The sequence below is a fragment of the Harmonia axyridis genome, chromosome 5 (assembly GCF_914767665.1).
Source record: "Harmonia axyridis chromosome 5, icHarAxyr1.1, whole genome shotgun sequence".
Classification (NCBI taxonomy): Eukaryota; Metazoa; Arthropoda; class Insecta; order Coleoptera; family Coccinellidae; genus Harmonia; species Harmonia axyridis.
Genome location: NC_059505.1, coordinates 17,813,750 through 17,835,105, shown reverse-complemented (window position 1 = coordinate 17,835,105; position 21,356 = coordinate 17,813,750). Strand labels below are relative to the sequence as shown.

The window sequence follows — 21,356 nt, the reverse complement described above, 5'->3', positions numbered from 1 at the left end:
CTCTTGAAAAGTGCCGTAAATAAATTTGGAAGAGGAAAAGCTTGGTCTAATCATGGAAGAATTTATTTCAAATTAAATGGTAAAACTAAAAAACTTCTATCTACTGAAAATCTGAAAATGTAAATTTTATGTATTGTAGGAATGGAATATATTTTCGTTGGTGCATACACATACTTTTTTTTGTTCTTGAACAGCTGTTTGTTCTTATTCTTTTTATATTTAACTGCTTTTCACTCATATTCTTTTGAATTTTCAAAATATATTTATTTTTTTTTTCATACATAATAAAGTGGGATAATTTCTTGTACTATAAATAATTCCTATTTTGTGTATAACTTATGTAGAATGAAATGAGAAAATTATCCATTGCCTTCTACAATGTCAGGTCACTTGTACCTCATTTTTCCGATTTTAATTTATTCTTGACTAGTCAAAAATATGATATTTTAGGCTTGACCGAGACATGGTTGTCATCAGATATTTCTACAAGTTTGGTTAATATAGATCAATATAACTTTGTGAGAGTTGACAGAGTTGGACGAGGTGGGGGTGTTGGAGTGTATATCCGTTGTGGGTTGGATTTTGAGGTCTTGCTTGGGGAGTCTTTATCTCATCTTGAACATTTATGGCTCAGAATTAAGGTTGGTGGAAAAAATATTGTAGTGGGAACTCTATATAGACCACCTAATGGTTCAATCTCAAAATTTTTTGATAAAATCGAAGATTCAATATCTAATTTTTATTCATTTGGTCACGATGTTGTTTGTGGTGGCGATGTAAATATTGATTTTCTTAATGTGAATGACTCAAGGACAATAAAATTTAATGAAATAATCGACATTTTCAATCTGAAACAAATTGTCAATGATGCCACACGGATAACTTAAAACTCTTTCACGTTGATTGATATCATTTTGGTAACTTTTGGTGATAACTGTAGAGCGGGTGTAGAATCTGTGGACAATATTTCTGATCACAATTTGGTTTTTTGTAATATAAATATTATATGTGAACATAAACAAACAAAAATATTCAGGTCAAGAAATCTACGTAGTGTTGAACAAGAGTTGCTTCAAGAATTTTTGTTTATTACACCTTTTAATAATATTCTCAATATTGATGATGTTGATTCGAAGAGTTGTTTCACCGAACTACTAACTGCTCTATTTGATGAAGTTGCGCCCTTGCGAATATATAATAATGAAAGAAAAAGAAATGCCTGGTTTACTCCAACAATAAAAGAAATGGTGAAACTTAAAAATAGGTTTTTTCGTAAATATAGAAAAACTAGGACACCTGAAAGTTGGGAAGGCTACAAGCGAATGAAAAATCTAGTTACTAACGCTATCAATCGAGAGAAAAAAGCTCATCTCGTACATTGTCTCAATAGTTCCCAGACTGACACAAAGTTATTGTGGAGAAAACTAAGGGAATTAGGTATTTATCGCAAAGTCAATAACCATTCATTGCCCAACAACCTAAAAAGCCCAAATAAAATAAATGATTTCTTCTTGCAGTATACACGTTATGAAGAACCTGATGATACTCTGATTAATTATTATTCTAATACACTTTTGATGGACTTTGATGAAAAATTTGATTTTTGTTTGACAGATGAACAGGAAGTTTCAAAAATTATAAATAATATAACATCCAATGCCACTGGCCCAGACCAGTTGAATATCAATATGATTCGCTTGTGCTGTCCCTTCATTCAACCGTATCTTGTAAATATTTTAAACTCCTCTATTTTGGCATCGGAGTTTCCTGCGACTTGGAAGATATCGAGAGTCTTACCAATACCCAAGGTCAATAACCCGGAGCAATTGAATGACCTACGACCTATTTCCATCTTATCCCCTTGTTCAAAAATTTTAGAAAAACTCTGCGCGATTAGAATACGAAAACACCTAGATAAGTTCAAAATCTTGCCCGAAAGACAATCTGGATTCCGAAAGGGATACAGTTGTTGCACGGCTCTGTTGGATGTAGTTGATTCTATACTGTCTGATATTGATTTGGGGGCGACGTGTGTGTTGACCTTGCTTGACTATTCCAAAGCCTTCGATAGAATGAATCACGATTTGTTATTCGCAATCTTGATGCATATTGGGTTTTCAGTTGATGCTATAAATTTCGTTAAAAGTTATCTGATAGGTCGAAGACAATATGTGGAAACGGAAGAGGGTAATTCGGATATTGGAGTTGTGGGAGGTGGTGTACCGCAGGGTTCAGTACTGGGCCCTCTGCTTTTCTGTATATATACATTTTACATCACGTGTGACATACAGTACGGTAAAGTATTTCGATATGCTGATGATATACAGGTCTTACATTCTTTTCATTCATGTGATGCCAACAGAGCAAGTTCTATTATAAATACTGACTTGAATGCTCTTGCAGAGACCTCTAAAAAACACCAACTTTTGCTCAACCCTAAAAAAACGAAGGTTCTCATATTCGGAAAAAACAAGGAGCATGTTTCTGCCAATTTAGAGATCAGATGGAATAATGAAATTCTTCCGAGCGTAAAGTCCGCCACCAATCTGGGTGTTGTAATAGATACGGAATTGAGATTCAGTGATCATGTTTCATCGTGTACACGCAAAGCCTTTGCGAGTTTGAGGATGCTTTATCCTCACAGGAATTCCCTTACAACTAAACTCAAGATATTGCTGACGGATTCTTTGGTTTTGAGTCATTTTAACTATTGTGACGTAGTATACGGTCCATGTCTCACAAGAGCAGATAAGAATAGGATTCAGCGGGTTCAGAGATCTTGCCTTCGATTTATTTATGGAATACGTAAATATGATCCGGTAATTCATAAACTGAAGTGTTGCAATTGGTTGGATATGGATAGAAGACGAGAACTTCATTCGTCTGTGTTGTTTCATTCCATCATAGTTCACCAGAGTCCACCTTACCTATACAATAAAATACGTTTTCGATCTGATGTACATAATCTCAATTTGAGGCATAGGGTACTGATTTCACCACCTGCTCATTCAACAGTGTTGTTCACTAGATCTTTTTCTTACCAACTTTACGCTTTGTACAATCAGATACAGAATGACTTCAAGGATCTCGGTCTAGCCAAGTTTAGGTACAGGATGAAGCAATTGCTTCTTGGACGATTAGTGTGAGGTGCAAGTGGTATGATTGAATGTTTTCATCTTTTTTTTTTTATTAAGTGCATGGAATTATGGGGGAACTTTTTTATTTTTTTTCATGTAACTTGTGGAACAAACAGTTTGTGTGAATTTGGAGCTTAATTTCATATCAGTTTTTACTGCCTTAAGCTCCGGTTTGCAGACGTTATTTTTTTTTTTAGCGTTATATTTTCTTGAACATTTATCTGTTATGTAATACTTCTGCAAATAAAGAAATTTATTATTATTATTATATTATATTCTTTATTAGTTAAATCAACAATATTATCAAAAATACTTATTGTCTAGCGCTAATTGATTTGAATGTAACACCCTGTAGTTTGTTACATTTTTAGATTAATAAAAATGAGCTGTTTCCAAACATGTTTGGTACTTTTGGTCTAGCAGACAGAATATGAAAGAAATTATTTCTTATTTTTATACATTTTTATCAATCTAAAAATGTAACAAACTACAGGGTGTTATATTCAAACCAATTGCCGTATTTTTGATAATATTGTTCATTTAACTAATAAAGAATGTTACGCGTCACTTTATGAGCACACACAAAACTATTGTATTTTTGTCCACCCTGTACCAATTGGAATCAACATGTGATACATTTTTGGAATCTGCTCGGCCAGAGTATTCGGAAAATTGAGCCAAAATGGGGGTATTCCATTAAAAAAAATGACGCTGACGTCATTACTCGAAAGTAATTCACCCTGTATATTAGATTATTATTTTAAAATACGGTAAATTAAAATAAAAAATCGACATGTTTCAGGATTATTTCTTAAAATGGTCTGCTTAGCTGAAAATGAATTTTGTTCCATACTTAACGGTTACGGACGCAGTGTATAAGATGAATTTATATATAAACAAATTGACACGCATGGAGTGCTTTCGGTTCCATGATTTTTCTTCACCCAAGAAAGTTTTTAATTCAAAAAATACCTCTGCCGATTATGGATTATATGTATAGTTATTCCATTGAAAACCGGAAAATAGTTGTATCATAAGAGATAAGTACAAGAAAGCAATTAATTTTCATTGTGCCTCCCATAGGTTGAATTTAGTAATAAATGACATCAGTAAAATAACTGAAATTCGTAATAGCATTGGCACCGTTAATGACATTCTAGTCTTTTTTCGAAAGAATACCTCAAGAAGAAATCTGATTCCAAATATTCCTTTGTTTTAGGAAACTCGTTGGTCAGCTAAATATAAATCTTTGTGATTTTCGCTGAAAACTTCAATACTATATTCAAAACTCTCTTTGCTATAAAATCTGGAGAAATTTCAATGAATTCTTCAACAACAAAAAGAGCAGCTCAGGTATGGGCTGCAATAAACTCTTTCACTTTTGTGATTTGTTTGACGGTAGCAAGTCAAATATATTGAAATCAATAGCAAATATACTACAAGGTGTTTCTATTAATTTTGTAGATTTTCACCATCATATAAATTTAATTATAGAAATATCGCTCAGATGATGCATGCTTCGCAGAATTTTTTTCGAAAGCGGTAGACAAATGTACAGATCTAATTATGAAGCAGATTCAGCTGAAGATTACTTCAAAAAATCTATATTCATCCCATGTTTAGATCATTTGATTTCAGCCCTTGAAACGAGATTCTCGAAAGAACATGTAATGCTTTTTTTTTTGTTCAATTTTCTGCCGAAGAATTAAAAATTACTAGATATTGAATCTTTCGCACCTAAGGTCGGCAATATGTATATCATTGAAAATTTAGAAAGTGAATTGAACATTTGGAATGAGTATCTAAATCACAAATGGATGAAAACATAAAAATTGAAGATCTTATCGGACAATGTAAATTTTCTCCTGCTGTCAAAGAATGCCTTATTCTTCTCCTTACATTTCCATGTACTACTTGTACTATAGAGCATAGTTTCAGCATTTTGCGCAGAATTAAATTTTAGTTTAGAATAAAATATGCCTACTCTGTTGTATAGCGATCAAGTATTTCGTCTTCAGAATTAATATAGTTTTTACGAGTTGTTTTTTTGCAATTTATGATTTGTTAATTTTGATAATATACTTATTTGTTGTTTTCACAATCTGGAGCAATTCTGTGTTATTTTGAATCATATTTTAGTAGCAAGTTTTAAACTTTATTGTTTGAGTCATTCAGTGTATATTTCAAGATTTATTATTCATTTATTATTTGTATAAACATAGTTTTATCGAGCATATATGTATTTATTTTTTATTTCGTTATTACTCGTTGATTCTTCTTTATTTATTAGAAATTATAATAATTATTTCATTCCGTTCTCCATATTTTTTATATTTTATATTTTTGTGAATTGTTTCATTGAATGTGACTCGTTTTGAAAAGAGTTACCGTATTATTTTACATCACCCTATGTTGTTGATGTTTTAAAAAAATGTTGAAGTGGAAAACTTCATAATTTTTATTTTGCACAGTCCTCCTCCCACTTATGAATATAAATACATAAATAGAAAGAAACGGAATACTAATATCGTATACGACAATGATATACGCGTTATCGTTTTTCAATAATTTCCATTTTGCCCCCCCTGAGAAAAATGTCTGCGGGCGCCCATGTCCACAAAATGGCTGTGGGATAAATACATAATAGTTCATGACTGGAAAAAATTAAAGAAAAGTACTGACTTGGTGTCAGGGGTTTTGGTGCGCTAGTTTTTGCATGCGTCATTTTAGAGCAGAAAACTGTTTACAAAGTGAGTTTTGATTATGGAGCTCCTCAATAATCTCAGAAACGGATAGCACGATTTTTATAGATTTTGGTGTGCACGAATCTCATGATATGACCGATATCATGGTGGTCATAAGGTTACATTGTTGTCGGATCTTTTTTTTTTCCGGAATAATAATGAACTTTATATTTCAAATGGATGAGCTGTATATTTTTTGCCTTTCAAAATCCTTGAAAATTACTGAATATTTTTCATGTATAATTCCCTATACCTTAATGCTATAATTTCAAAATTATAGCCACAATAAAAGATCAATAAAATTATTATCATTATTTACATTATTTTCGCCGAAAATAGAAAAAAAATTAGATGACTATGATTGAATGGACTCGTTTAATTTGAATAACCTTATAATGTTTGTTTCATCTTGTTGGAGAAATTTCCACATTTGATATAAGAAAATTAGGAATTTGAAAATTAAACGAATTTATTCGATCATAGTAGTGAATATATTATGTATTTTATTTTAACTTCTGCAAATATAATGTACAGGGTGGGCAAATAAGCGAGGTAAGCGGCTATATCTCAGGATCCACTCATCGTAGAGACTTGCGGTAAAAAATTTTACCACTAAAGTGAACAAGAGAACACACTGGAAATTTTTTTGAAGTTCATTACTCTACCGCTAGGGGGCGTAATAGCTACCGTCGAGTAGAAAAATGAATTTTACACGAAAATGTTTCATATGAAGTTGAAGAAAAAATATCATCACAGTAATCCTTGGAAAATTCTCTATCTTTTTAAATTGTCACTTTCGATTTTACGACATCAAATAAGGGTAGGTGAAAGGGAGAAATCTGACTGATTGAAACGCCTGTAACTTCAGTTTGGCTCAACATTTCTGAGCAAACTAGATCTCGTCTGAAAGATAACATCTTGTTGATTGAGGACAAAATATACTCATGATATATTTGTTTTTGCTGCTTTCGATAGGGGGCGCTAAGTCAGAAGTTCATTGTTTTGTTCATTTTACTCCGAAATTTCAAATGTAATGATAGGATTCTCTTAACAAAAACAGAAATTCCATCAAATTTGCATGAAAAAACCTGAAGGTCGCAAAGCAAAAATTTCAGGCGTTCTGAAGTTATGGCCGAAAGAAGATATTCTTCAACAGATGCACGGCGAAGAACCAAATTGTGTCTTTAAGTTCTTACAGAAACAGAAATCCCATCAAATTTGTATGAAAAAACCAAAAGGTCGCAAAGCGATAGCTTCAGGCGTTCTGGAGTTATGGCCGAAAGAAGACACAATTTAGTTTTTCAGTGCATCAGATGAAGAATCTCTTTTTTCGGCCATAACTCCAAAACGCCTGAAGCTATCGCTTTGCGACCTTTTGGTTTTTTCATAGAAATTTGATGGGATTTCTGTTTCTGTAAGAACTTAAAGACACAATTTGGTTTTTCGCCGTTCTGTTGAGAAAATCCTATCATTACATTTGAAATTTCGGAGTAAAATGAACAAAACAATGAACTTCTGACTTAGCGCCCTCTATCGAAAGCAGCAAAAACAAATATATCATGAGTATATTTTGTCCTAAATCAACAAGATAGTATCTTTCAGACGAGATCTAGTTTGCTCAAAAATGTTGAAACAAACTGAAGTTACAGGCGTTTCAATCAGTCAGATTTCTCCCTTCCACCTACCCTTATTTGATGTCGTAAAATCGAAAGTGACAATTTAAAAAGATAGAGAATTTTTCAAGGATTACTGTGATGATATTTTTCCTTCAACTTCATATGAAACATTTTCGTGTAAAATTCATTTTTCTACTCGACGGTAGCTATTTCCAAGTGTGTTCTCTTGTTCACTTTAGTGGTAACATTTTTTACCGCAAGTCTCTACGATGAGTGGATCCTGAGATATAGCCGCTTACCTCGCTTATTTGCCCACCCTGTACATGGTGGGCAGATTTCGATGTTTCAGCACTACAACAATTATTTAACTATTTGCAAAATTAGGTTGGATCGATAATGAAAAATTCTTTACTAGGTTCTATTGTATATTTCGAGATCTTCACTGCAAAACAACAGGAATAAGTAGACAAGCTTTTCATTGAGAGAAATTGGACAAATTGGTCCAATTCACCCCACTCCTCATTTAACAGAAATCAAGAAAAAAATTGGAACATTCAGTTTTCTGAAAAAAAATCTAACAACTGATTATATCACCCAGTTGGAGAAACGTTCATTGAAATGCCGTCATTGAAATCTTAATCTTCCAGTAGAAAGAGCCTATTGGCTACTTGCACCGTTTAATGGAGGATTAATTTTGATACGCCATTAAATTTTAATGAACGTTCCTACAATTGGGAGATAATCATTTGTTAGTAGGAATAAACGCTACCATCTATTTAAATTAATGAGCTACCCAGATGCATAAATTTGATGCAAAATAAAAAATTTAATCCTCAATTGAACGGTTTCAGTAGTCAATTGGCTCAACTTACTAGAGAATTAAAATTTTAATTACGACATTGAATTTTAATGAGAGTTCCTTCAACCGGGTGTTAATCATATAATAACAGTAAGGAATATTTGAATGAACTTTCTACATTATTTTGTTTTTTTTATAATAAAAATAAAACAAATAAAACAACTATTTGAAATAATGGTTAATAAAACAATCGTCTGAGAGGAGACCAACATTACATTTTTGATATAAGAAATTTGCCGCATTGTAATATTTTCAATTAGATTATCCAGCCTGTCATACTTGGAGAACTCATAATGTTTTATCCTTCATCGATTTTTTTTTGGAAGCAGGCACTCCACTATTATATTCAGGGCCCCCGCAAGGGACATCAACGCCCGCGTGCGGAACATATTTTGGCGCCCCTTAAAGGGGGGAGGTGGAGAAAAGTACTACTGCATAATCAGAATTTTTTTTTTTTTTAAGTTTTGTTGAGAATTTAGTGTAGAATGGTTGAAAATCTATCAGCAACCTTCATTGCCTTAAGAACTTTATGGTGTTATTTGTAACATAATACATTTCAAATGTGTTTCAAAACTTAAGCTGTATTCTTCTATAAATTATTCATAAAGGCATAAAAATTTAATTATGATCAATCCAGAAATTGAATGGATGTTTTTCTAGATTTGGCTGCTGCAAATTCTTTTATATTATCAATCAATCAATTTTATCGAGTATCTCTTGCTCTATATCTAAGATTGCCAATCCAGAAAATCTTTCTTAAGACATGGTAGACTTCAAATAGTTTTTAAAAATTTTTAATTCAGTGAATGATCTCTCACCAGAAGCAACAGACACAGGACACAGGTAAAGTGAGAAGGATTCTTGAGACAATACTAAGATTCGGTGGAGAAGAAGTTAGATTATTTTCAAAAATATATTGTAGAATTTCAAGAGGATTTTCGCTTCAGATAATGAAAACAATCTTAGGGCTTTTATCTCGTTGATTAAATCATTTTCTTTCACGTCAATCTCTTTTTGTCCTGTCATCAGTTAGCTTTTGTTGAAGAGCATGACAGCATTTCAATGTCATTTAATTTAAGAATATCACAACTAAAACAAAAAACGTTAACGTTATCTACTATTTAAGGAACTTAGTGTTTGATCAATTATTTTCTAAAAGAAATTTGTTTTAAAAGCGATTTTTGGATCTTCCGTCTGTTCATAATCGAACAATTTTGGTTTATACTTTCGTCTTACAGTATATGATGGAGAAAAATCTTGATTTATCTCAAGAACAGCCGCTAGTTTTCCAGCTCCCGCAAGTTTTTCCTCGAGAACATTATCATCCCTATAATTTTTGAAATGATCAACTAAATTCTTCAAATGGTTTTGGCACACTTTAATGTCAATCGCTACACTTTGCATCATGCTGTTTACAATATTAATCTGGAATGAAAAATCATAAGAAATTATGATACTTCAAATAAATTTAAAAGAATAAATATTTAATAAAAGAGAACTTGCTTTATGTCTAGTTTTTATGTTAAAAGTATCATTTTCTACTATTTCTAAAAGACTATCACATATTTGAATAAAATAAACTTTAGCATCAATTCTACTTGACCATCTAGTATCACTCAGGGGTTTTAGACGTAACTGAGGATCATGCTTTTTTATAACATTCCAATCTCTTTGTGGATGAAGAGAAATATATATATAAAATTCTTTTACAATATCAAAAGAGTCCACTGTTTTATTTGAAACCTTAGCAGCATCATTTTCAGTTAAATTTAAGCTGTGTGCAGCACATAGCGCAAAAAATGCCCTAGGATTAGCATCGAGTATGCGTTTTTGTAAACCAATATCTGGCTATTTCATGCCGATTGCGACGTTCGGAAACTTGTATAAATTGCAAGAAAGAAGTTTGGAAAAAAAAATTGTTGAAAAATTTTAAAGAATCTTTTTCGAAAACCTTTGGTCCATCGGTTCTTCATGCGGTCTATAAGAGGTTTTTAGAGTGGCGCCCGCGTGCGGTGCACGCGTTGCACGCGCCTTTGCGGGGGCCCTGATTATATTTATGCCATTGCCACGCATTCCTATTATATTTTATCTGTGTTTAATTCTACCATATTTTCAGTGTGAAATTTAGTGAGGCTTAGTTGCCGGATATTTATATAATTATTTTCGACTTTACCTTGCCGATTCTTCTGTTCGTTTTCATCGAAAAATAATCTGAACCATTCTGAAGGAGGTAGATTATTGGAGACAATTGAAGCATTCTCTAAATATTTCTATATCGGTGTTTCGTCTTCTCTATTCCATTCATAAGCTTGAAAAGGTACATTCACTTTACATCTTAATTGACAACTAGGTTGGTTATTCAACTCAATGAAATATTTATTTTCAGAATCCTCATGAGTCGCAATTATTTGAATTTTCTGATGACGAAATTGCAAAACTATGAGGACCATCAGTTTTCAAGCAAATAATAATTGCTACCAACAGTACCAACGAAGAAAACAAAAATGAGTATGAAAAGTAGTGTATAATCCTACAGACATTTAAAAAAGACGGCCATTTTTCTCAAGTATATCTTCCAAATAATTGGTAGAATCGAAATTGAAACAATTATTTTTATTATATCAACAAACGATTCTGGAACTTACCTGTATAATTGAAAGTTATATTAACGAATTCCAAAAATTCATCTTCATAGTAGAAACCATTGAACGGGTTTTCGCGATAGACACATACTAAAACAGCCGCCGCTAACAAAATTGTTAACGCTAATAATTTCTTACATGATGGAGCCTCAGTCGCTAAGTACATGACAATATACCTGAAAAAAAAAAGCGATATGAATAATGATATATGAGATATCATTAAAATATTTATGTATCCTTCTCATTATAGCACTTAATAGGACGAAAAGAAAGATTATAAACATAATAGTGGAAAAGTGCATATCATATTTTTTAGTAGTATATAAAACAATCTGATATGAATTTTAATATTTTTTCAATTATAATTCGACTGTAGTTGAGGCTACAGTTATGCTACTTTCTCAATTTCAATTTTTATCTCTATTATAAGGTGTGTGAATAAGTCTTTCCCGTTTTTTGTAAGAGATGGCGCCACCAATACTGTGCGAGTATTTAATGGTTACATATGTCATAATCAAAGCTTATTCATCTGTCAACAATTCCACACTAACACATTAGTTGAAATTTTTTCGCATCATAAATTTTTGAAATCGTGAAAATGTCGAAATTTGAGCCGAATCGACGTCATTTGCGGGAAGTTTCACTTTATTGGTTCAATTTAAAGAAATCTGCTGCCGAGGCGCATCGGCTACTTCAGGAAGCTTATGGAGAAGGTTGTGTCGATGATTCAAGTGTTCGCGGATGGTTTCGATTCTTCAAAAGTGGCGATTTCGACGTGGAAGACAAGGAGCGTTCCGGGCGGCCGCAAATCTTTGAAGATCAAGAATTGGCGACTTTGCTTGATGAAGATTCGTGTCAAACGCAAGAAGAACTTGCTGAAGCATTGGGAGTTGACCGAACAACCATTTCCAAGCGTTTGAAAGCCATGGGAATGATCCAAAAGCAAGGAAATTGGGTGCCGTAGGAACTGAAGCTGAGAGACGTCGAACGGCGTTTTTTCACTTGCGAACAGCTGCTTCAGCGACATAAAAGAAAGGGTTTTCTGCATCGTATCGTGACTGGCGATGAAAAGTGGATCCGTTACGATAATCAGAAGCGAAGAAAATCATGGGGACTACCCGGCCATGCATCATCATCGACGGCCAAGCCAAATATTCATGGCGCCAAGCTCATGCTCTGTATATGGTGGGACCAGCTAGGTGTGGTTTACTATGAGCTTCTGAAACCGAATGAAAGGATCACAGGCGAGGTCTATCGACGACAATTGATGCGTTTGAGCCGCACACTGCGAGAAAAACGGCCACAATACTCCGACAGGCACGACAAAGTTATTTTGAAACATGACAATGCTCGCCCACATGTTGCACAGCCGGTGAAAACATACTTAGAAACGCTCAAATGGGAAGTCCTACCCCACCCGCCGTATAGTCCAGACATTGCTCCGTCTGATTACCATCTCTTCAGATCGATGACGCATGGCCTGGCTGACCAGCACTTCCATTCCTACGAGGAAGCCAAAAAATGGGTGGATGACTGGATAGAGGCCAAACCGGTCGAATTTTTTCGCAACGGGATTCGTATGTTGCCAGAAAGATGGGGAAAAGTTGTAGCTAGCGATGGCCAATACTTTCAATAATTCATTTGTAACCATTTTTTCACAATAAAGGCTCAAAATTTGAAAAAAAAACGGGAAAGACTTATTCACACACCTTATATTATTTTCGATAATGAATAAAGTTGGGGATTTTTCAAGCACCAAATAGTTCAAGTACAATCCTATTAAGATGTCTAAACTAAAACTTTTCCTTTTTCATCCTTAATGTGTCGCTAAACAAAGAATTAACCAATCAACGGTATAATTTCAATATTTTCATTTGTTCAATCAAGTGAAAATGGTCAAATACCATCATAATCCAAGAACGCAGGTCCCTTTTTATAAGTCGCCACATTAATCTTGAGGTTTTTCAAGAGTAAGTTAGCTCACCAGTGTTTCAGAAATCTTAAATTCTATCATCTTGAACGCCGGACCGATGCAGTATAAAGTGTATTAGGCGGGTCGGGCCGGGGCGGAGAAATCCGCCTGCATACATTTGTATGCAACTGCGTCCATTACACGGTCAGCCTGTAGTGGACGCAGTTGCATACAAATGTAGGCAGGCGGATTTCTTCGCCCCGGCTCGACCCGCCTAATGGACGCCTAGCTTGAAGGTGAGCGTCCATTGAAGACGTACTGGGCCGCAACGGTGCGGCGAGCATTACTGCGTACTGCGTCCATTGAACAAGGAGGGCCGGGTCGCATCGACGGATTTTTGCCGACAGTCCGAATTATCTTAATTCAATATATTCGTAAATCCGTCAGTGCGTTGCTCCAGTCCCGCGTCCACCAGGCTAGTCGGGTCGACCTGACGGATAAATACGCTCGCTTAGAAATCCGTCGGCTGCATCCGTCGCGCCCCGGCCCGTTGACCCCCTAGTGAAATCAGTTGCATACAAATGTAGGCAGGCGGATTTCTCCGCCCCGGCCCAACTCGCCTAATGAACGCTTATACCTTGAGAGCTGAAGCTATCTAATAAGATAAGTACCGTGTGTTTTTTTTTAGCTGCATGATTAGTTTCGATGGTTCTTGTCTATGGTTTGACCTTGTGCAGTAATTGGCAATGAATCGTTTAATGCCAGAACAACGCTCCCAAATTGTGGAAATTTTCGTTGAAAAAAATTAATCTTAATAATTCATAGAGCACTTCGTCTATTTTGCGATCAACATAATCGGCCTATTTTGCAAGAAATTCGTGCAGTTATTGATCGTTTTCGCACCCGTATCGATTCAAAAACAATGATAGGACAAATAAATGTGCGTACCGAAGAAAATATATTACTGGTGTAGCGCGAAAATTGGAGGCCTTTGTCTTTCGACAACGTGGAAAATTTCACGTAGGGCTTTGCCCATAAAATACAGAATTGAAACCAGATGACAATAAGGTATTTCGAAAACCTTGTTTTCAGAAGCGGTCCCATTAAAAGGTCCCCTCGTTCATGCATATTAACGTCTTCCGATTACTTTTGATTGGGCAATAGGTCATTGGCTTATGCCGACAAACCAGCAACCCTTGGAGCATTGGAAGCCAATATTCGAGTCACATGGCCAGATTTATTGGAAAAGGTAGTGAAAAATTGGACTGCCATGAAATTTTCTACCAGATTATAATAATAAAAAAATCATTCAAATTACACCAGGATGACTCCCATAAAACCATACAGCTAGATATTTCTATAAGTATAAAGTGTTTTTAAATATAAACTCTTAAAAAACATTAATAAAACAATCTATCGTTTATTGTCTGCGTATTGATTTCTTAGCAATATTTTCCCCCGAAAAGTGTTATACCTATACATATCGCGTCAAAATTATGGTACAAATTCATTATCTCAGAAGGTAAATATTTGGCAACAAAATCCTGAAACAGGTTAATTTTTGTTTCACTTTTACCAAATTTTTATGCATTTTTGAAGGATTTTTGTTGTACCCTCTGCTATCCCCATCAACCCTCTAAATTTTTCGAATAGGGGAAGTGGTACTTTTTTGGCAAGATCTTTGCATCTTCTTTACAGGCGTGCAGAAATTTTCAAGAAAAAATTTTTTTTTTTTAAAATTAGTTAGTTCAAAGAGATTTTCAGTATGTGCACTTTGTCATGGCTCATTTACGACGGTAACTGATGAAATTTGTCACCCAATGATAGTCGACCATTAGAGTTTTGTTCAATGTTCATCCACAACTTTCAACCCCTACGAACCCTTTAATGGAGTGAGGGGGTTGAAAGTTGTGCATGAACAAAACTATAATGGTCGACTTTCATTCGGTGACGAATTTCATCAGGTACCATCGTCTCAAAGTAAATGAGCCATGACAGAGTGCACATACTGAAAACCGTTTTGAACTAATTAATTTTTTCGACAACCGTCCGGGAAATGAACACTTCCCGGACGGTTTTTCTCTGAGAAAGTAGCATTTCCCGGTCTAGTCCGGAAAGTACGTACTTCCCGGACTAGGCCGGAAAAGAATCATAGAATTCATAGCAACCGAGATAACGGCTGACAGTTCATTTGAAATTAGTTGTCAAAAATTTGCATCTTTTTTTATCGCAATCGCAATAAAATATGGAAAGCAGCAGCGATAGTGTTATTTTACATGGTTGCCGAAAAAATATTGTACGCAACACGCCCGAAAATGTTTTTTTTGGACTCACAGACTTCCAGGACTCGCTTACGCTCGTCCTGGAATTTTGTCTATTCGTCCAAAAAAACCTTATTTTCCGGACTTGTTACGTAAATTAATATTTAAAAAAAAAATTTTTTTTTCTTGGATATTTCACAGGGAGTGACCAAATGTGTGCGGATGTTTTTAAGAGGTGAATCTTTGCTCCATTAGAGGTACATTCTGAAATTGTTAGGAAATATACAGGGTGTAGCAAAAAAATGCAAATGACCAAATATATGGAAAACTCAGTTTTTATTGAATTTTCTGATTGCATGAAATAAATGAACCCAAGTTCATTCGAAGTTTAAAATGCTTTTTTGTAAATCGGATAGTTCTTGTGAAAACCTAATTAATTTCCTACTTCGAAATTAATGAATTCATTTGAATGAGATTTTGGGAATGAATACAAAAAGAACGGAGGTAAGAACTGGCTTTTTGATAATAGATAATCGAGAACTCTAGTGGATGTTCAAAATGAGACGATCCATTGTTGACTTATTCCAAATGTTTATGTTGACTTTGTTATATGCGGATGATTTCAAAATATACCTGAGGAGTCATGTATTAGACTCCTTGCGGCTTTCCTATAATTTGGAACGCGTTGGAGAGTGGTGTAGAAGAACCGGATTGCCTCTGAACGTTGAGAAGTGTAATGTTTTGTTATTTAAGCAGAATAAAAACCTATTCTTTTTGATTACACTATTGTGTAATCAAAAAGGCAGGCAAAATGCTCCAGCGGCCAGACGTGTTGACTGATTTGGGAGTGAATTTCGATTCCAAACTCTCGTTTTATCCACACATTGATGCTACTGATTGATGGGATGTATGGTTTCATAGCGCAAATCTCTCGCGATTTCTCTGACATGGTCACATTAAAAACCCTTTATTATACATATGTCAGATCTAGAATAGAATAAGCGCCTATAAAAATAATATGGTCTCAATACTACCGAATCTATATTGGGAGAGTTGAGTCTGTACAGCGGCGTTTCCTTAAACTTCTGTCTAATAGAGCAAATGGTGTTTACCCGAATCTCGGTTTTCCACAGAATCTGCTTTTGAGCAGACACAACATGAATAGTTTAGTATGTCGACGAAAGTCACTCGGTTGTATTTACTCTCAAACTAATAAACGGAATCATGAAAGATTCTTGCATTCTCAAGAAGCTCAATTTTGCTGTTCCAAGATCAGCCTCTAGAGTAAGAAACACTTTTTATATGCCGACACTTTGAAGTAGGTATTCACCTCTTTATAATTTGTGTAATGCCTGTAACACTGTAAGTCTTCACTTAGATATTTTTGATTGTTCTATTTCAAATATCAGATCTTATTTTTTTGGCTGACTGGGTCATTTCTTGTTATAGGTACTTTTTATCCTCAGAATTTTTAATATATGTATATATTATTTTTCCTATGTTCCTTGTTCTGTAGTTGGGTTTAAATTTGTAGAACATCGTGTATATTGAATAAATAACTGAATAAATGGATAATAAATCGAAAAATATTGGAATTGAGCAGATTGTCTCAGATTGAACACCCATTTGAGTTCTCAATGATTATCAAAAAATCTATATTTTTAATTGATTTATATTGATTAATTTTTAAAATTCTCCTTCAATTTTCTATGGTTCTGGTTTCATGAAATTTAGACGGGACTCGAATTTGTGATTATACATCCAAATGCAAATTTTTATTTTGATTGAATCTACGATTTAGAAACTAACACGTAACCCCTAATCCGATTTTGACCCATAATTTTCGCTAAGTCGTCAAGAAAATTAAAATTCTCAAGAAAATTCGGAGATATTTGGATGCATTCATGATCCAATATTAGGTTTTTCATACAGTAACTTAATAAACCACAGTGGCGATAAGCGTGGACTCGTTTTTGATTGGATGAGCCTAAATATGGCGGCTTTTTGTTTACTTCCTCCATTTACCTGATTTTTGGGATTCATTCAGAATGTGAGGTCCATTGTATTTAGTCATTGTAGTATTCTTCCATGAAATAAATTTGTTCTTTTTACAATCAAATACTATCAGGCCCAATAATTTTGATTTTAACGTGTGTCAGTTCAGTTCAGTCAATTGTATTCTCAAGTTCTATGGTTCTATGTCCCCACTATGTTTAATTAAGTAACTATTGTTTTTCACAGTCTGGTTTTATGGATGTAACTTAAAAGACTCTTTGAATCAAAATATCAAGTCAGGAGTGTTTTTGTTTTTATCATCCAGATCTAATGCAACAAATTATGAAAGATCACGAATACCTATTTAAAAAAATAGATACTAATGTTTTTTTAACAAATTACACTATTAGTCACAAGTCAACTAGCCTTCGATTGAAACTATAGTTACTTTTTTTGAGAACTAAAGTGATTATCAGCGGAAAAACAAATAAATCAAGAAATTCAATTTTTAGTTAACAAAATCCGGAAATCTATCATTATACTTTTGTTTTTTGTTCACTATTCATTATTTCTGAAGGAAAATGGAAGTCTCCTAAATAGGTATATCGGTACAACTATACAGGATGTTCTAGAAGTCGGAATCGGGTAACAGTTGCATCAGCAAAATATTTAAAAAAATCTAAGTCGTGTAATTTTCAAATTGAATAGGATTTTTTATATTCGAAGAAATGCATACCCTGTGATAATTTTTCATATTCTGTTGCTACAAGCTTTTTTCCATTTTTATTTTTTTTATGTTATCATGGATAGTGCTTCTATAAGCTGCAATCAACTGCTTCAGCTTGGAAGGTGCCTAATGACACTTTTAGCCGAACCGAGTATTCAAAATTAATATTTCTCTCAACTTCAACTTACTGTACTGAAAAAAACGGATTGACTTTGAACGTTAAGAATGTTTTGTTATTTAAGCATTTTACTGCTTCCGTTATTCTCTCTCGAAGCTCAGTCACATTTTCAATTGGCTTTTAATGAAATTTTTCTTCTACTGATCCACAGCGATAAAAAATTTAGAGGTTGAATCAGGTGAGCAGACTGGCCACGAGATTGTACCAAACCGCCTTATCTGTCTGCCCTGATATTCTTCAATTAGTATTCTCTGACTGTGAGGGCATATTGCGCTGAACAGGATTCTTATTGAAACCACGTTTCTCTGAAAATACCTAGTGGCACGTTTCCAATTAAATTAAAAATGGTATTGTAAAAAATCTAAACAAATATTTTGATATTTTTTAATAATCACAACAGAAGTTCAGTTCATTCCCGAAATCTTTTCGAAAAAACGTTTGTTTATGTTTGCTCACTGTCGCTATATCCGATTATATAACAGTAGGTAACAGCAATTTAAAATTTGCAAATAAGATCGTTTTTATCTTGAGATTGAGACTGATTAGGCAATCATTCTAATGGAGTAGATCACCGACTTAAAGATATCAATTATTATTTGTTTTCTTATTGAATGATACTGTAATGTAACTGAAATTGATTTGTATAAAAATCTTACCTATACTGTATCTCAAGTGGTACCCTCAAGTAGAATCGTGATTTTTTCGAATATGTATTCGACCGATATTTGTTTTCAACGTTGCATGAGTAAACATACTATTTGTTTGAAGAGATTTCGGATAGGTATTAGGGAATTAAAAACTGTATCATATGAAACTGGTACTATGACAGTTGAATATTGGGATAAATGATACGGATTCTTATTAAATAAAAAGTTGTCAATACTATCTATTCATTTATATAATTAGGTAACCAGTGCCATATTATCTATTAGGCCAACGTAGGCCATGGCCTAGGGGCGGCACGGTTTTAGGGGCTGCACATTTTCGGTAGACTATAAAAAAATATTATTTCTTCAACTCTTCAACAAAAATGTAGGAATAAACACCTTCGCAAATTTCACATATTTTCTGTTCATTATTGCTCGTTTATTTGTTTTGAATAGAAGATGGAAATATTGTCGTAATTTGCACACCCTTCGGGAATCTAAAATCAAAGGAGCCGTCAGAAAACCGAACAGTAGTCGGCAGTTACGCGCATCAAAGAGAATGTGGACAAAATATCGTAAATTGTAATTACTCGTAATAAAAATGGACTACTGTCAGGGAAATCACATGAGGAGAACTGACAAAAAAATATATCAAAATATGAATGCGGTACCTTTGATCAGTTTCCGTAGGAGGTATTTAAAAATAGAATTGTATTTTCGTTGGATACACGTAAATTTTTGGTGTAAATTTCGGAATTGGCACTGACAGCGAAAATCACGTGTTTAAATTTTTTTTTCAATTCCCTTTACTCAGAGGGGCGGCAAATTGTTTTGGCCTAGGGGAGGAAATGAGTATAATCCGGGCCTGTAGGTACCGATGATTGAAATGAGAATAAATAAAATCAAATATTGACTATTGACATTTGAAAAATCAATGACTTTATTATTCAATCGTTTGTTTGTTATTCTATCTAAAAAATCCTTGATGTTAAATTAGAAAATTTCACAAGCTTCTTCATCCAAATAATGAACCACAGACTATTCTCGTAGTAGATATGCCATCTTAACAAATTTCATAATTTACAATTAAAACCGAAAAATCAACGAGGGAAGCATTGACATGAAATCAGGATTTTTTGGGGGATCGTCAGTTCATGTACCAATCCAATTGCGCACTTGAAAACCACATAATTGTATAAGGGTATATATGTGATCTCCAAGGGTGCAATCACTCAAAAGTTCCTGAATGCACGTGCGTGCTCTCTTCTTTTTTCTTCTCATGCGGATTTCTGAAATGAATCATCATTGTCTATTGTTGATAAAGGTTTTGAAGAACATACAACATGTAACGTGTTTTTCGAAGAAAGAAAACTAGCCTTGAATTGAGTAGATCTATTTTGTCGACTTTATTTATCGATTACACAGGCCAACACACATTTTGGTGCCTGCGATTTTTTAACGGTTCCTGAGTAATTTTTGGATGCAGAATGTAAAAAAGTTCTCAGATTTTGTCTATCAGATCTAGTTTTTGAGATTTTTAAAAAAATTTTGTATATAATTTACGTTATAATATATAATATTACTATTGACAGTTAAAAAAAACAAAGACACATGGATTTAAGTATTTATTGCAAAAACTTAATTTACATAATTACATTAGTCAGTAATCACATAAAAATTTTCTTTTATACGATTTTCTAGAATGGAGTTTACTAGGGCAGTCTCGCTGAAGGCTCCAGCAGTAGTCCGCCATCATGTGGCTATCCCATCGTCCTTGATAACGATCTTCCATAGTTTCAATATCCTGGTGGAATCTTTCCCCCTGTTCTTCACTACAATCACCTAAGTTTTCTGGAAAACGATCTAGGTGGCTGTGGAGGTAGTGAACTTTTATACTCATGTTACAGCCGAGAATATTAAAATTTGAAAGCATAGTTTCCACTAATTCTACGTAATTCTCTGCTTTATGATTGCCAAGAAAATTTTGTACTACTTGAACAAATGAACTCCAAGCGTTAGATTCAGTCTCGTTCATTGATGTGGTGAATTGTGGATCTTTAACAAGTTGCCTTATTTGAGGACCATCAAATATACCAGCTTTTAGTTTTTCCGTGCTAATGCCAGGAAATTTTCGTGACAAATACCCAAAACAATTTCCATCTCGATTTAAGGCCTTCACAAATTGCTTCATTAGGCCTAGCTTGATATGCAAGGGCGAAAGTAAGATTTTTTCTCTTGAAACCAAAGGTTCGTTGATCACGTTTTGTATTCCTTGAATCATGACATCTCTTGAAGGCCAATTTTTGTTAACCCAGTGCTCATTTTTAGCTCTGCTGTCCCAAAGGCACAAAAAACAAGGATATTTTGTATAACCACTCTGCTGTCCAAGGAGGAAGTTAACCATTTTTAAATCAACACAAAATGACCACTGATGTTCTTCGTATTTAATTTTTCTCAAAACTAATGCTATTGTTTCATATTCTTCCTTCATGGTAGTAGAATGACCAATAGGAATTGAGCCATATTTGTTACCGTTATGTAAAAGAACACATTTTAAACTACGTTTTGAATTGTCAATAAAAAGGCGCTAATCATCTGGAGGGTATTCAGGCAAACCCATTTTTTCTAAGAGCCCTTT

At 34.0% G+C, this 21,356-nt stretch overlaps 1 protein-coding gene across 4 annotated transcripts in view; it reads right to left on the bottom strand.

Moving 5' to 3' along the window:
• Positions 1–21,356, bottom strand: part of LOC123679965 — a 76,455-nt gene that overhangs the window by 18,788 nt on the left and 36,311 nt on the right. For 3 of the 4 annotated variants that reach the window (XM_045617568.1, XM_045617567.1, XM_045617569.1), the window contains exon 2: positions 11,002–11,174. The exons of the other annotated variant lie outside the window; for it this stretch is intronic. In XM_045617568.1, the coding sequence (XP_045473524.1) occupies positions 11,002–11,164 (163 nt within the window). In that variant the 5' untranslated portion in view covers positions 11,165–11,174. The remainder of the gene's footprint in view (positions 1–11,001; positions 11,175–21,356) is intronic. 4 annotated transcript variants of the gene reach the window in all.